The sequence below is a fragment of the Salvelinus namaycush genome, chromosome 20 (assembly GCF_016432855.1).
Source record: "Salvelinus namaycush isolate Seneca chromosome 20, SaNama_1.0, whole genome shotgun sequence".
Taxonomy (NCBI): domain Eukaryota; kingdom Metazoa; phylum Chordata; class Actinopteri; order Salmoniformes; family Salmonidae; genus Salvelinus; species Salvelinus namaycush.
In genome coordinates this window covers 10575636-10589476 of record NC_052326.1, presented here as the reverse complement: position 1 = coordinate 10589476, position 13841 = coordinate 10575636, and the positions used below count along the sequence as shown (strand labels likewise).

General features: G+C 42.4%; 1 protein-coding gene and 1 long non-coding RNA gene across 6 annotated transcripts in view; one reads left to right on the top strand and one right to left on the bottom strand.

The window, feature by feature from the left end:
- Window positions 1-12179, top strand: part of LOC120065021 (transcriptional enhancer factor TEF-5-like) — a 38290-nt gene extending 26111 nt beyond the window's left edge. For 3 of the 5 annotated variants that reach the window (XM_039015671.1, XM_039015670.1, XM_039015669.1), the window contains 9 exons: window positions 265-276; window positions 4216-4344; window positions 4516-4559; window positions 5587-5651; window positions 6068-6204; window positions 6404-6577; window positions 7597-7740; window positions 9579-9731; window positions 9945-12179. In XM_039015671.1, the coding sequence (XP_038871599.1) occupies window positions 265-276; window positions 4216-4344; window positions 4516-4559; window positions 5587-5651; window positions 6068-6204; window positions 6404-6577; window positions 7597-7740; window positions 9579-9731; window positions 9945-10058 (972 nt within the window). In that variant the 3' untranslated portion in view covers window positions 10059-12179. The remainder of the gene's footprint in view (window positions 1-264; window positions 277-4215; window positions 4345-4515; window positions 4560-5586; window positions 5652-6067; window positions 6205-6403; window positions 6578-7596; window positions 7741-9578; window positions 9732-9944) is intronic. The other 2 variants (XM_039015673.1, XM_039015672.1) reach the window with 1 other exon arrangement.
- The window catches only part of LOC120065023, a 28235-nt gene that overhangs the window by 11571 nt on the left and 2823 nt on the right, over window positions 1-13841 (bottom strand). The window lies entirely within an intron of this gene.

Here is a 13841-nt window from a genome sequence, read left to right as displayed (position 1 = left end):
TGAAGTCTTATAATGCATTTGAGTGCATCATAATGCATTCTACCTGTTGTCTTTTAGTTAAAGTGTCACCAAACTTTTCTTCAGGGCTAAGAACATTTTTATTTCAACATCCTAGTGGCCTACAGTACATCTTGAACTTTATTATTGCCTGTATTTAGTATGTACTGACACAGCCTATAAGCAAGCCCATAGTTTATCAGCATATCCGTTTAGGTATATGCAGTTAGATGTGTATACTAATCGTTTCTCTTTCCTTTGATTCAGGCCATGAATTTGGTAAGTGGATTTGACTTTTGTGATTTGCTTCCCCCCTGCTTGGCGGTGCCAGTGCATCGTCCACTCTGCTAATGCCCTCTGCTGGCATGGCAACCCAACCCCACTGCTATACCATAATAAAGAAATGCTTAGGGAAAATCGGGAATGTGTGTGCTTGGAACCACATTGCTGTGCATCGTACCTGATTGTGCTAAACACTGAGAAGCTTGCTTGTGCAGGGGGATTCTGCTTCTCCGAGGGCTGCGTCTTCTGAGATATACTTTCCTCTCACAAGCCAGGCCTTCTTTGTAACGCTTGTTCAGTGTCTGCTAAATACGTAAACACAAGGATAGGTTTGCAGCAGCATTAGCAAACATTTCATGTCAGTTCCATGTCCATAGGCTATTGTGATCCAAGAGAACGTTAAGGCATCTCCCCCTCATTCAGATAAACATCACGCTTTGATTCCATTGAGCATCACTTAGATAATATTGGAATTCATTTCACTGTAGACAAGATTTTCTTGTCTAATTCTGAGGCAAAGCATTTGTAGCACATAGGTTCAGGGAGCTTTATATTATAAGACCCCATCCACCACCAATGTATAGTGTACTGCTTAACCTAGGGATGCACTTACACCATTAAGTGCTAGAATCATCACAGTACATTGTAATATTGTATAGAAAACAAACGTTGCCCGTGTTCCTCTATCTGGCCGGAGTCTATAGTCAGTTATAAACTGGGTGGTTCGAGCCCTGAATGCTGATTGGCTGACAGCCATGGTATATCAGACCGTAGACCATGGGTATGACAAAACATTTATTTTTACTGCTCCTTATCACATTGGTAACCAGTTTATAATAGCAATAAGGCACCTCGGGGGTTTGTGGTATATTGGCAATATACCACAGATAAGGGCTGTGTCCAGGCACTCCGCGTTGCGTCGTAACCTAAGAACATCCCTTAGCTATGGTATATTGGCCATATAACACACCCTCTTGGGCCTTATTGCTTAATTATACTGCACTGCAAATCACCACTACTGAATGAATGAACAAATTAATTAATGCAAATCACCACTACCTAATCCACACGCGACCTGTGTTTTGTAACTTTCATTTGACTTTGTTTACACTGAAGATTTTTCATTTGAAACCCCTTTAGGTCAGCTTTCTTCTGCTTTTACACACACATTTCATTCCTATTTCAAGACATGTAGTAATACTACCCAACAAGGCTAATGTAGGATATGCTGTCTCTCACCCTAGGAAATGTCAAATTCTCATCCCTGTGCAACTACACCAAAAGGCGTTGGCCTTTCAGATCCACTTTACTCCCCCCCCCCCCCCTCTCTCTCTTTATTTCTGACAGGGGTCCTGATATCACTTTAATTATTATTTAGCTCCCATACCAAATAATCGTGGGGAGTGTAGTGCAACTTAACTGTCCCCTCTGTGCCGTGACACTAGTTCCGTGATATTGCTATAGTGTCAGATACTGGATCTATGTAAGTTGTGAGACGCACACCGAAAGTGACGTTTTAAGCATTATTGTTGGGGTAAACATACAAGTAGGGCCGAATGCTCTTGAAAGTACAGGTACAAACATGCCAAGCTTAACCATAACCATCTACGCTTGATTTTTTTTTTTTATATCTCTGGCAATTACAATCAGCAGAACATTCCAGACAAATCAATTGCAATCTGACCAAATGCAGTGCAGTGTATTTGTCAATGCAGCCATTTACGTCTGTGTTATGAAACAGAGGATTTTTTTCTATTGCAGTCGTATTTTCTATTCTGTCTTTTTCCATAATGAGAGTGGTGGCGTCAACCAGATTTCCTCAGAGACAAACTCTTTCTGAAGGATGTTTTCATTCAAGGTCTCGACTAAATTAGAATCATGTGACTCCTGGAATGTTCTGTTTGATTACGTGGCTTGAAAGCTTTTTCATCTGCTCATTGTTGAACGGTACAATTAATCATACCAGTGTATAGATGTTCTCTTCACGGCTTCTTTTCAATTACTGTAGCCAAGTAGTACTCCAAAACGTAGTTGCTGCAGTGTTCATTTTCGAAGACTCAGATGTGTTGTATGTTTATTTAAGAGCCTAATGAGAGTACATAAAAAGCTCAGATATTTTAGATTACAGTATAAAATGTTGTGATAGTAGTAATAAACTGAGCAAAAAAAAAGAAACGTCCCTTTTTTTAACGTCCCGTCTTTCAAAGATAATTTGTAAAAATTCAAATAACCTCACGGATCTTCATTGTAAAGGGTTTAAACACTGTTTCCCATGCTTGTTCAATGAACCATAAACAATTAATGAACATGCACCCATGGAACGGTCTTTAAGACACTAACAGCTTACAGACAGTAGGCAATTAAGGTCACAGTTCTGAAAACTTAGGACACTAAAGAGGCCTTTCTACTGACTCTGGAAAAACACCAAAAGAAAGATGCCCAGGGTCCATGCTCATCTGTGTGAACGTGCCTTAGGCATGCTGCGAGGAGGCATAAGGACTGTGGCCAGGGCAATAAATTGCAATGTCTGTACTGTGAGACGCCTAAGACAGCGGTACAGGGAGACAGGACGGACAGCAGATCGTCCTCGCAGTGGCAGACAACATGTAACAACAACTGCACAGGATCGGTACATCCGAACATCATACCTGCGGGACAGATACAGGATGGCAACAACAACTGCCAGAGTTACACCAGGAACGCACAATCCCTCCATCAGTGCTCAGACTGTCCACAATAGGCTGAGAGAGGCTGGACTGAGGGCTTGTAGGCCTGTTGTAAGGCAGGTCCTCACCAGACATCACCGGCAACAACGTCACCTATGGGCACAAACCCACCGTCACTGGACCAGACAGGACTGGCAAAAAGTGCTCTTCACTGACGAGTCACGGTTTTGTCTCACAGGGGGTGATGGTCGGATTCACCTTTGTTGTCGAAGGAATGAGCGTTACACAGAAGCCTGTACTCTGGAGCGGGATCGATTTTTGGGTGGAGGGTCCGTCATGGTCTGGGGTGGTGTGTCACAGCATCATCGGACTGAGCTTGTTGTCATTGCAGGCAATCTCAACACTGTGCGTTACAGGGAAGACATCCTCCTCCCTCATGTGGTACCCTTCCTGCAGGCTCATCCTGACATGACCCTCCAGCATGACAATGCCACCAGCCATACTGCTCGTTCTGTGCGTGATTTCCTGCAAAACAGGAATGTCAGTGTTCTGCCATGGCCAGCGAAGAGCCCGGATCTCAATCCCATAGAGCACCTCTGGGACCTGTTGGATCGGAAGGTGAGGGCTAGGGCCATTACCCCCAGAAATGTCCAGGAACTTGCAGGTGCCTTGGTGGAAGAGTGGGGTAACATCTCACAGCAAGAACTGGCAAATCTGGTGCAGTCCATGAGGAGGAGATGCACTGCAATACTTAATGCAGCTGGTGGCCACACCAGATACTGACTGTTACTTTTGATTTTGACCCCCTCCCCTTTGTTCAGAGACACATTATTCCCTTTCTGTTAGTCACATGTCTGTGGAACTTGTTCAGTTTATGTCTCAGTTGTTGAGTATTATGTTCATACAAATATTTACACATGTTAAGTTTGCTGAAAATAGTTGACAGTGAGAGGACGTTTCTTTTTTTGCTGAGTTTAGTTGTAACTGTTGTTTTTGTATGACTATTAAACCAACTGTGTTTCTCTGGGGCACTGTGAGTAACCTAGTAGTTATGTCACGTCAGTGTACAAAACATTAAGAACACCTGCTCTTTCCATGACAGTCCGACCAGGTGAATACCTGTGAAAGCTATGATCCTTTATTGGATGTCACTTTTTAAATCAACTCAATATTAGAAAAGGTGTCCTTAATGTTTTGCACACTCAGTGTATGTACTAGGTATTAGACTGCCCCCTAGTGGTGCATCTCACCTCTCCCTTCTCGTCCACAGGACCAGGCGTCTAAAGACAAGGCCCTCCAGAACATGGCAGCACTGTCGTCTGCTCAGATTGTGTCACCGAGCCTGATCAAGAGCCAGCTACCCCCGCTGCCCCATTCTCCCTACCCCCCGCAAGCCAGGGTGAGCCCTTCTACACTGGGTTTGAGATTTCAATGATTGCCCTCTCTGCATTGACACTATTTACAAGTATTTTAACATTATTGTTATACTAGTAATTGATGTAGGCTATCTGAAAACAGTACAGTAAAGTACATTACCTGAGCAACTGATTCTGTCATCTTCACCTTACAGTTTTGGCCAGGCCCTATCCCAGGACAACCTGGCCCCTCTCAGGAGTGAGTATGACTTAACTATCTGTTGAGTGACAGGTTCAGGTTGTATGTTTGGACTGTGCGTTTGATTGATTGATTGATTGATTGACACTTGGTGTGAGTGGAGTGGTGGGTTCTCTTTGGCACGTTTAACGGATCACATTTGTGCACATCAGGCTGCTTCTAGAGCTCAACCCGGGAAGGATTCCTGGGCTTGGCCGCAACAGCTATGCGTAAGTTCCTTCCTGGTCTAGCTATAGCACAAGGCAGCACTAACTCTGCTTCAGTATTTATCCTGCTCTCATTCGACAACCAGGCCACAGCCAGCTTCACGTCTGAGAGCGAGAAGACCAATCCCAATGCTGGATTTGTCTGGAACGTCGTTCCGTTCTGACCATTTGGAATGTAAATCACAAAGCCATTCGTGATGTAAAAACGTCACACAAAAAGGCGATTTCAAGACAAACTGGCAGCAGAATCAGTCCCTGACATCACCTAACTTCCATATTCATGTTTGTCATTCCAAATTTAAAGAAACTCTTCCATTGACTTCAAAGCATTACTTGCACACAGAAAAAGCATATGGATTTGTACGGAATTGGCCCATTGGGAACGTTGGTGTGACAATCTCAAGCATCCCTCTGAAATTATGAGTGTCACAAATGAGCAGAGAATGTCCTCATGAAGGACTACAAACATCTATCAAATTAATCGATCAATCAATGAACCAATCAATCAGAGTATGTAAATAGCATCACTAAGTGTATGGCGTAGTGCAATATGACAGCGTTAAGCAGAGGTGGACTTACACCTAGCTGGTGCAGCCACAGACACATGCCTATGTTGAGACACTAGTCATAACACTGTGAATCCACATCTGTCTGACATGCCAATGAAGCCCAAAGCCACATGCCACTAGCATAACCAGGTTTCACATGGAATTTCACTTTTGGAAATTTGTTTTTTTTCAACTAAGAGTTGGATAAGGAATATTGAAAAGTTTGACTCCTAAATGTATAGTAACAATGATGTGACGATCGATCTCTTTCAGTATCAAACCTTTTGCACAGTCCCCATACCCAAACCTACCAGGCCCTGCCCCCCCACCTATATCAAGTGAGTATAGAGTCCAATTTGATTCTCATCTACATTCATTCATGCTTCATGATTTAAAAGAAATATGTTTTACAACTTAGACCAGTCCCAAGTTGGCAGTAATGAAACTCGATTTAAAAAATAAAATATTTAACGAGGCAAGTCAGTTAAGAACAAATTCTTATTTACAATGACAGCATACCGGGGAACAGTGGGTTAACTGCCTTGTTCAGGGGCTGAATGACAGATTTTTACCTTGTCAGCTTGGGGAATCGATCCAGCAACCTTTCGGGTTCTGGGCCAACGCTCTAACCACTAGGCTACCTGCCGCCCCAATATAACATACACATCAGCAATATATCTGGTGCTTAACATTAATGCAGAAATTAAACATCTTCTGAGACCTCAGCCGGACTGCCTCTGTCTCTCTCTCTAAGCCTATGAACCCTTGGCTCCCCCCCTCCCCCCGGCTGCTACGGCAGTGCCCGTGTGGCAGGACCGGACCATCGCCTCCTCCAAGCTGCGGATGCTAGAGTACTCTGCCTTTATGGAGGTGCAGAGGGACCCTGACAACGTGAGTCACCAAACCAACAACAGCACCCAACCACATTAACCAAACAGTCCTAATTGCAGATAAAAGCCTTTGTTTTTACGGTACACATAGTCAGACGAGCCAGACTATGTCTAGCACTAACTCAGTATGGCCAAGCTAGACTTCTGTCATCACAGCTGGTCTGACCATCTTTCTCTCTCTCCCTCTCTCCACCCTGCAGTACAGCAAACACTTGTTTGTCCACATTGGTCAGACCAACCCCTCCTACAGCGACCCTCTGCTGGAGGCAGTGGACATCAGGCAGATCTACGACAAGTTCCCAGAGAAGAAAGGCGGACTCAAAGAGCTTTATGAGAAAGGCCCCCAGAATGCCTTTTTCCTAGTCAAATTTTGGGTGGGTAATTATGACATCATCTTTCTCACTATTGTAATTATTACTGATGGTTTGACAAATCAATGTTATTATTATTTGATCCTCACCTTGAATGCTTTACAGCAGGGTTGCCAAACTGGTGACCCGAATTTGTCCCGTGGGTAGTTTTGTTTGGTCCCCCAAGTTGAATCCAGGTGAAAGCTATGATCCCTTATTGATGTCACTTGTTAAATCCCCTTCAATCAGTGTAGATGAAGGGGAAGAGATCGGTTAAAGAAGAATTTTTAAGCCTTGAGACATGGATTATGTATGTGTGCCATTCAAAGGGTGAATGGGCAAGACAAAAGATGTAAGTGCCTTTGAACAGGGTATGGTAGTAGGTGCCATGCTCAACAGTTTCCCGTATGTATCAAGAAAGGTCATCCACCCAAAGGACATCCAGCCAACTTGACAACTGTGGGAAGCACTGGAGTCAACATGGGCCAGCATCCCTGTGGAATGCTTTCGGCACCTTTTAGAGTCCATGCCGCAATGAATTGAGGCTGTTCTAAGAGCAAAAGAGGGTGCAACTCGATATTAGGACGGTGTTCCTAATGTTTTGTAAACTCGGAATTTTGAAAATCTGTTCAAGTATTCCCACGTACAGTATAATAGACAGGCGTGATCGTATACAAATGTAAGCGAGGTTTGAAATTATGATGTTTTAGTCAAATATTATCTGTTTGGGCTTCTTGCAGCCTACAAATTATTTATAATTGTGTCGGCACCCCCGACCATTAGCTCAAGAAAAAAGAAAATTCGGCCTGAAGCTGAATCTAGTTGAGGATCCCTGCTTTACAGGGGAATGTGTGGATTGAAAACATAATTGAAAAACAGAAAAATACATCTTTCACACATTTAAACCTACACTGTCACACAGTCCCTTTTGGTGGTTTGATTATTCTAGAGTAGAGTAGAATAAGAGAAAATACATTATTTGAGGGTTTAGGCCTGTTAGCTGAGCGTTAATCTGACTCGTTCTGTGTGTCCCCTCTCTGCAGGCGGATCTTAACAGCAGTGGCATCCAGGATGGCCCAGGCTCCTTCTATGGAGTCAGTAGCCAGTACAGCAGCTCTGAGAACATGACCATCACCGTCTCCACCAAAGTCTGCTCATTCGGCAAACAGGTGGTCGAGAAAGTGGAGGTGAGGCCATTTTCAACTGGGTCTACATTATGATCACAAAAACAGCTGTCAGGCCGTCATGGTAAATTAGGAGGTGCACTTAAATGACTGTACTGGTTAGATTAAGGTTAAACGAAATGGGAATTAAATTGTGTCAATTTACTCTCAGAAACTATACTGTATATATTATACAGTTGAAGTCAGAAGTTTACATACACCTTAGCCAAATACATTTAAACTCAGTTTTTCACAGTTCCTGACATTTAATCCTAGTAAAAATTCCCTGTTTTATGTCAGTTAGGATCACCATTTTATTTTAAGAATGTGAAATGTCAGAATAATAGTAGAGAGAGTAGATTTTATTTCTTTCATCACATTCCCAGTGGGTCAGAAGTTTACATACACTCAATTAGTATTTGGTAGCATTGCCTTTAAATTGTTTAACATGGGTCAAACGTTTTAGGTAGCCTTCCACAATAAGTTGGGTGAATTTTGGCCCATTCCTCCTGACAGAGCTGGTGTAACTGAGTCAGGTTTGTAGGCCTCCTTGCTCGCACACGCTTTTTTCAGTTCTGCCCACAAATTTTCTATAGGTTTGAGGTCAGGGCTTTGTGATGGCCACTCCAGTACCTTGACTTTGTTGTTCTTAAGCCATTTTGCCACAACTTTGGAAGTATGCTTGGGGTAATTGTCCATTTGGAGAACCATTTGCAACCAAGCTATAACTTCCTGACTGATGTCTTGAGATGTTGCTTCAATATATCCACATAATTTTCCTCCTCATGATGCCATGTATTTTGTGAAGTGCACCAGTCCCTCCTGCAGCAAAGCACCCCCACAACATGATGCTGCCACCCCCGTGCTTCACAGTTGGGATGGTGTTCTTCGGCTTGCAAGCATCCCCCTTTTTCCTCCAAACGTAACGATGGTCATTATGGCCAAACAGTTCTATTTTTGTTTCATCAGACCATAGGACATTTCTCCAAAAAGTACGATCTTTATCCCCATGTGCAGTTGCAAACCATAGTCTGGCTTTTTATGGCGTTTTTTGAGCAGTGGCTTCTAACTTGCTGAGAGGCCTTTCAGGTTATGTCAATATAGGACTCATTTTACTGTGGATATAGATAATTTTGTACCCGTTTCCTCCAGCATCTTCACATGGTCCTTTGCTGCTGTTCTGGGATTGATTTGCACTTTTCGCACCAAAGTACGTTCATCTCTAGGAGACAGAACGCGTCTCTTTGCTGAGCGGTATGGCTGCTGCGTGGTCCCATGGTGTGTATACTTGAGTACTATTGTTTGTACAGTTGAAAGTGGTACCTTCAGGCGTTTGGAAATTGCTCCCAATGATGAACCAGACTTGTGGAGGTCCACAATTTTTGTGAGGTCTTGGATGATTTCTTTTGATTTTCCCATGATGTCAAGCAAAGAGGCACTGCGTTTGAAGGTAGGCCTTGAAATACATCCACAGGTATACCTCCAATTGACTCAAATGATGTCAATTAGCCTATCAGAAGCTTCTAAAGCCATGACATCATTTTCTGGAATATTCCAAGCTGTTTAAAAGGCACAGTCAACTTAGTGTATGTACACTTCTGACCCACTGGAATTGTGATAGTGAATTATAAGTGCAATAATCTGTCTGTAAACAATTGTTGGGAAAAATTACTTGTCATGCACAAAGTAGATGTCCTAACCGACTTGCCAAAACTATAGTTTGTTAGCAAGACATTTGTGGAGTGGTTGAAAAACTAGTTTTAAAAGACTCCAACCTAAGTGTATGTAAACTGTATTTACTTCAACTAAGATTGTTTGCTGTTTTGGGTAAGGGTTTTAAAATCTCTGTGCGTGAATTTCAGACGGAGTACGCCCGAATGGAAGGAGGGAAGTGTGTCTACAGGATCCACCGCTCTCCCATGTGCGAGTACATGATCAACTTCATCCACAAGCTCAAACACCTGCCAGAAAAATACATGATGAATAGTGTTCTGGAAAACTTCACTATACTTCAGGTAACATACTGCATTGCAAGATACTAACTTTGATATACTAACAAGATATATTTCAACCGTGGTCATAGAACAATAGCTGGGTGATGTGTTTTTGACCTCATGTTGTTTTGCTTTGCTAATTGATTGATTGATGATATTTACTGTCTTTCACCTGCTGCAAGACCATAGCTGGATCATGTTTCTTATCTAATTTTGACACACTTCCTCCTTCAGGTGGTGACAAACCGTGACACTCAGGAGACCTTGCTGTGTATAGCGTTTGTGTTTGAGGTCTCAACGAGTGAACACGGGGCACAGTACCACGTCTACAGGCTTGTCAAAGACTGACCCACCCACCCACCGTTCTGCAGGGAGGTTTGGGAATCGGCTTCCAAAGTACTGCGTGACACAATCTGTACAGTACACACAGACTGCTCAACTACCGAGAAACATTCAAAACGACGTTAGAATGAACTGACATGAACAGATTTTATACTTCCACACATGTTTTGGTAAAATAGGAAAAAGGATGAAGTCTCAACAGACAGGAAAGGCAACTTATTAACCATATATTTAAATGTGCTAAGACAAAGTGGGTCATATTGGTAATGACAATAAAATGTACAGTAGCGTGAGATGTTTTCACTGAGGGAATGAGAAGGTGTAACAAGGTTAAGAGAGTCGTCTCCAAGGGAACACACTCTAAGCAATATGGGAATAAGTGTATAGATTGGAACGGTACAGCTACAAGGACCATCGAAGAGGAGCAAACCCAAAATAATCAAAGTAGAACTTTCCTACCGAGTGGTGTTGATAAATTAGATAGGACGTTAGCCAAGTGCCTTTCTCCAAAGACAAGTACTGATTGATTGCCAGCCTCTCTGGTATGCCTTATTTACTACCTCTTGTCTTTAAATAAACAGAAAGAAACCACACAGGTGTGCATGCATCAATTCATTGCAAACTGAACATTACTATGCAGTTCACCCTTATCTAGATCCTTGAAGCACACTTCTTATCCAGGCACATTGTGTTATGGACAGAGATGGATGAAACTCTTATTCGTTTTCACTTGATGTGTTGTCATGAATGGTTACAAGTTTGGCTGCAGTCCACATGTACAGTAAGGGGATATAGCACGATCAGAGCATTCAGTTTCGAAACCCTTGGCTTATTGGGTCTAGACAACAGCACATCTATGTGCTACGGTGCACTTAAAATATCAAGGAAGGGTGAAGCAACAAATATGTGTTTATTTTCTGCCTTTAGTTCTGATATTGAAAGGAACTGTTTCTTTACTGTGAGTCAGTGGATGCTACAGGAATATGTGTTACATAGGAGTATTTTGGGGACGTGTTTATATTTGTGATTAACTTTAGCTCGGCACAGAGACTATAGCTGTTCTCTTAGAGCGGATTCAACACTGTTTTCTTAACAACATGGCTTGAGAATTCGCCCGATTAGAACTTGCCAAATTGTAACTGACCAAATGTAAGGGTGAGTTCAACTAATGTAAGAACTCCAGGTTTTCTTATCCAATCTCCCCATTTGAGCAATCCCAATTGATGGATTTCACATTTAGTCTGATTGTAGGCCTACATGATGTAAGAGAAGTTTCTCTTTTGTAAATGTAACCAATAAAAACAAAAGCTATCTCTTATCTTATGAGCTTATCTCAAGAAATTCTGCTCTTAATTTGTCAATGCCATCGGCCAATGAAAAACAGCTTTTATGTTTCTAAAAAGACCTATCCTCTCTGTGCTGTGGTGTGTGACCATTGATTGTTATTTATATTGAAACTAATGGTGGGAGGGCTGGGCTGGGCTGGGCTGAGCTATGGGCCATGTGTTTATCCTTTGCCATGGCAATGGAGGTGTTACAAGTATTGCTGAGCTAAACTTTATACTAAAGACAAGATAACTGTCATCCCATGGATCTAGATAGGGGATGGTCTCTGCCTTGGATGTTTCACTGGGCTTCTGTCAGAAGAATTCATACATCAGACTTTGTATGGTGGATTTAGTACACCAGGATTTGAATGTCATACTTCAAAAGCTAGACTTAAAATTACTGCTTAATCTTTACTAGCGGATGTCTCAATTGTACCTTTTTTTACAGGCCCTTGGTTTTTCTATGATCATAATTCATATTTTTGTTTGTCGTTTTATTTTTTTGACTTTCATAGGAAGCCATATGCATCCGTTGAAAACGTGTTTTTGTTGACATTGATGATGAGATCTTATGTATCATAATCTGAATGGTGTGGGAAAGTTTTTTTGGTTAATAGGTGGTTTACTGTGGCCTTGGTTACCAATTGTGCATTGCATTTTTGTATGTTATCTTCGAAGTAAGGGGGGTTGTATTATATAATCCAATCAAAAAATATGTATAATCTAACAATAAAAGACGCATTGTGCCTTTGGGGCCATTTCCCCCCAGAAAACCCATTAAAACATGTTTGTAATTTGAGTGGTCAATGCAGTTCTTTCCAGATTAGATACATTGTCTCTTAACTATTGTAGATGGCACCATTGTTATACTGTTTAAATAGTCATTGCATGTGCAATATATTGTACAGTATACTTCCTTTGGTCCTCTGTCACATTTCTAACTATGATGTCATTTCACAATTCCGTAGCCTACTTGAGGACAAGAACAAACACAAGAGTAGGCCAGTGGAGGCTGCTGAGGGGAGGACGGCTCAAAATAATGGCTGGAACGGAGCAAATGGAATGGCATCAAACATGTGTATTTGATACCATTCCACCCATTCCGCTCCAGCCATTACCACGTGCCCATCCTCCCCAATTAAGGTGCCACCAACCTCCTGTGGAGTAGGCTTTATTCAGGTATATTGCCAAGATACAGTCTTTTATACTATTTGTATGCACTGACTGGAGAAATCAATGTTTGACACAGCCTTTTATGGAAAATGAATGACCCCAGATTCTCAGAGGCTCAAGCACAGACACAGGCCAGATGTGTAGGTCAAGTTTGCCCCAGTGTCTGTGCGTTATGATGCTTTTAAAACAACTTTTTAAATGTTTTTATTTCACCTTTATTTAACCAGGTAGGCTCGTTGAGAACAAGTTCTCATTTACAGCTGCGACCTGGCCAAGATAAAGCCTAGCAGTGCGACAGAAACAACAACACAGAGTTACACATGGTATAAACAAACACAGTCAATAATACAATAGAAAAAGTCTATATACAATGTGTGCAAATGAGGTAGGATAAGGGAGGTAAGGCAATAAATAGGCCATAGTGGCAAAATAATTACAAATATAGCAATTAAAACACTGGAGTGAAAGATGTGCACAAGATGAGTATGCAAGTAGAGATACTGGGGTGCAAAGGAGCAAAATAAATAACGGTAGTTGTATGGGCTATGTACAGGTGCAGTGATCTGTGAGCTGCTCTGACAGCTGGTGCTTAAAGCGTGAGTGAGGGAGATATGAGTCTCCAGCTTCAGTGATTTTGCAGTTCGTTCCAGTCATTGGCAGTAGAGAACTGGAAGGAAAGGCGGCCGAAGGAGGAATTGGCTTTGGGGGGGGACCAGTGAAATATACCTGCTGGAGTGTGTGCTACAGGTGGGTGCTGCTATGGTGACCAGTGAGCTGAGATAAGGCAGAATTTACCTAGCAAAGACTTATGGATGACCTGGAGCCAGTGGGTTTGGCGACGAATATGAAGCGAGGGCCAGCCAACAAGAGCATACAAGGTCGCAATGGTGGGTAGTATATTGGGCTTTGGTGACAAAACGGATGGCACTGCCTCCAATTTGCTGTGTAGAGTGTTGGAGGCTATTTTGTAAATGATATCGCCTAAGTCAAGGATTGGTAGGATAGTCCGTTTCACGAGGGTATGTTTGGCAGCATGAGTGAAGGATGCTTTGTTGTGAAATAGGAAGCCGATTCTAGATTTAATTTTGGATTGGAGATGCTTAATGTGAGTCTGGAAGGAGAATTTACAGTCTAACCAGCCACCTAGGTATTTGTAGTTGTCCACATATTCTAAGTCAGAACCGTCCAGAGTAGTGAAGCTGGACGGGCGGGCAGTTGTGGGCAGCGATCGGTTGAAGAGCATGCATTTAGTTTTACTTGCATTTAAGAGCAGTTGGAGGCCACGGAA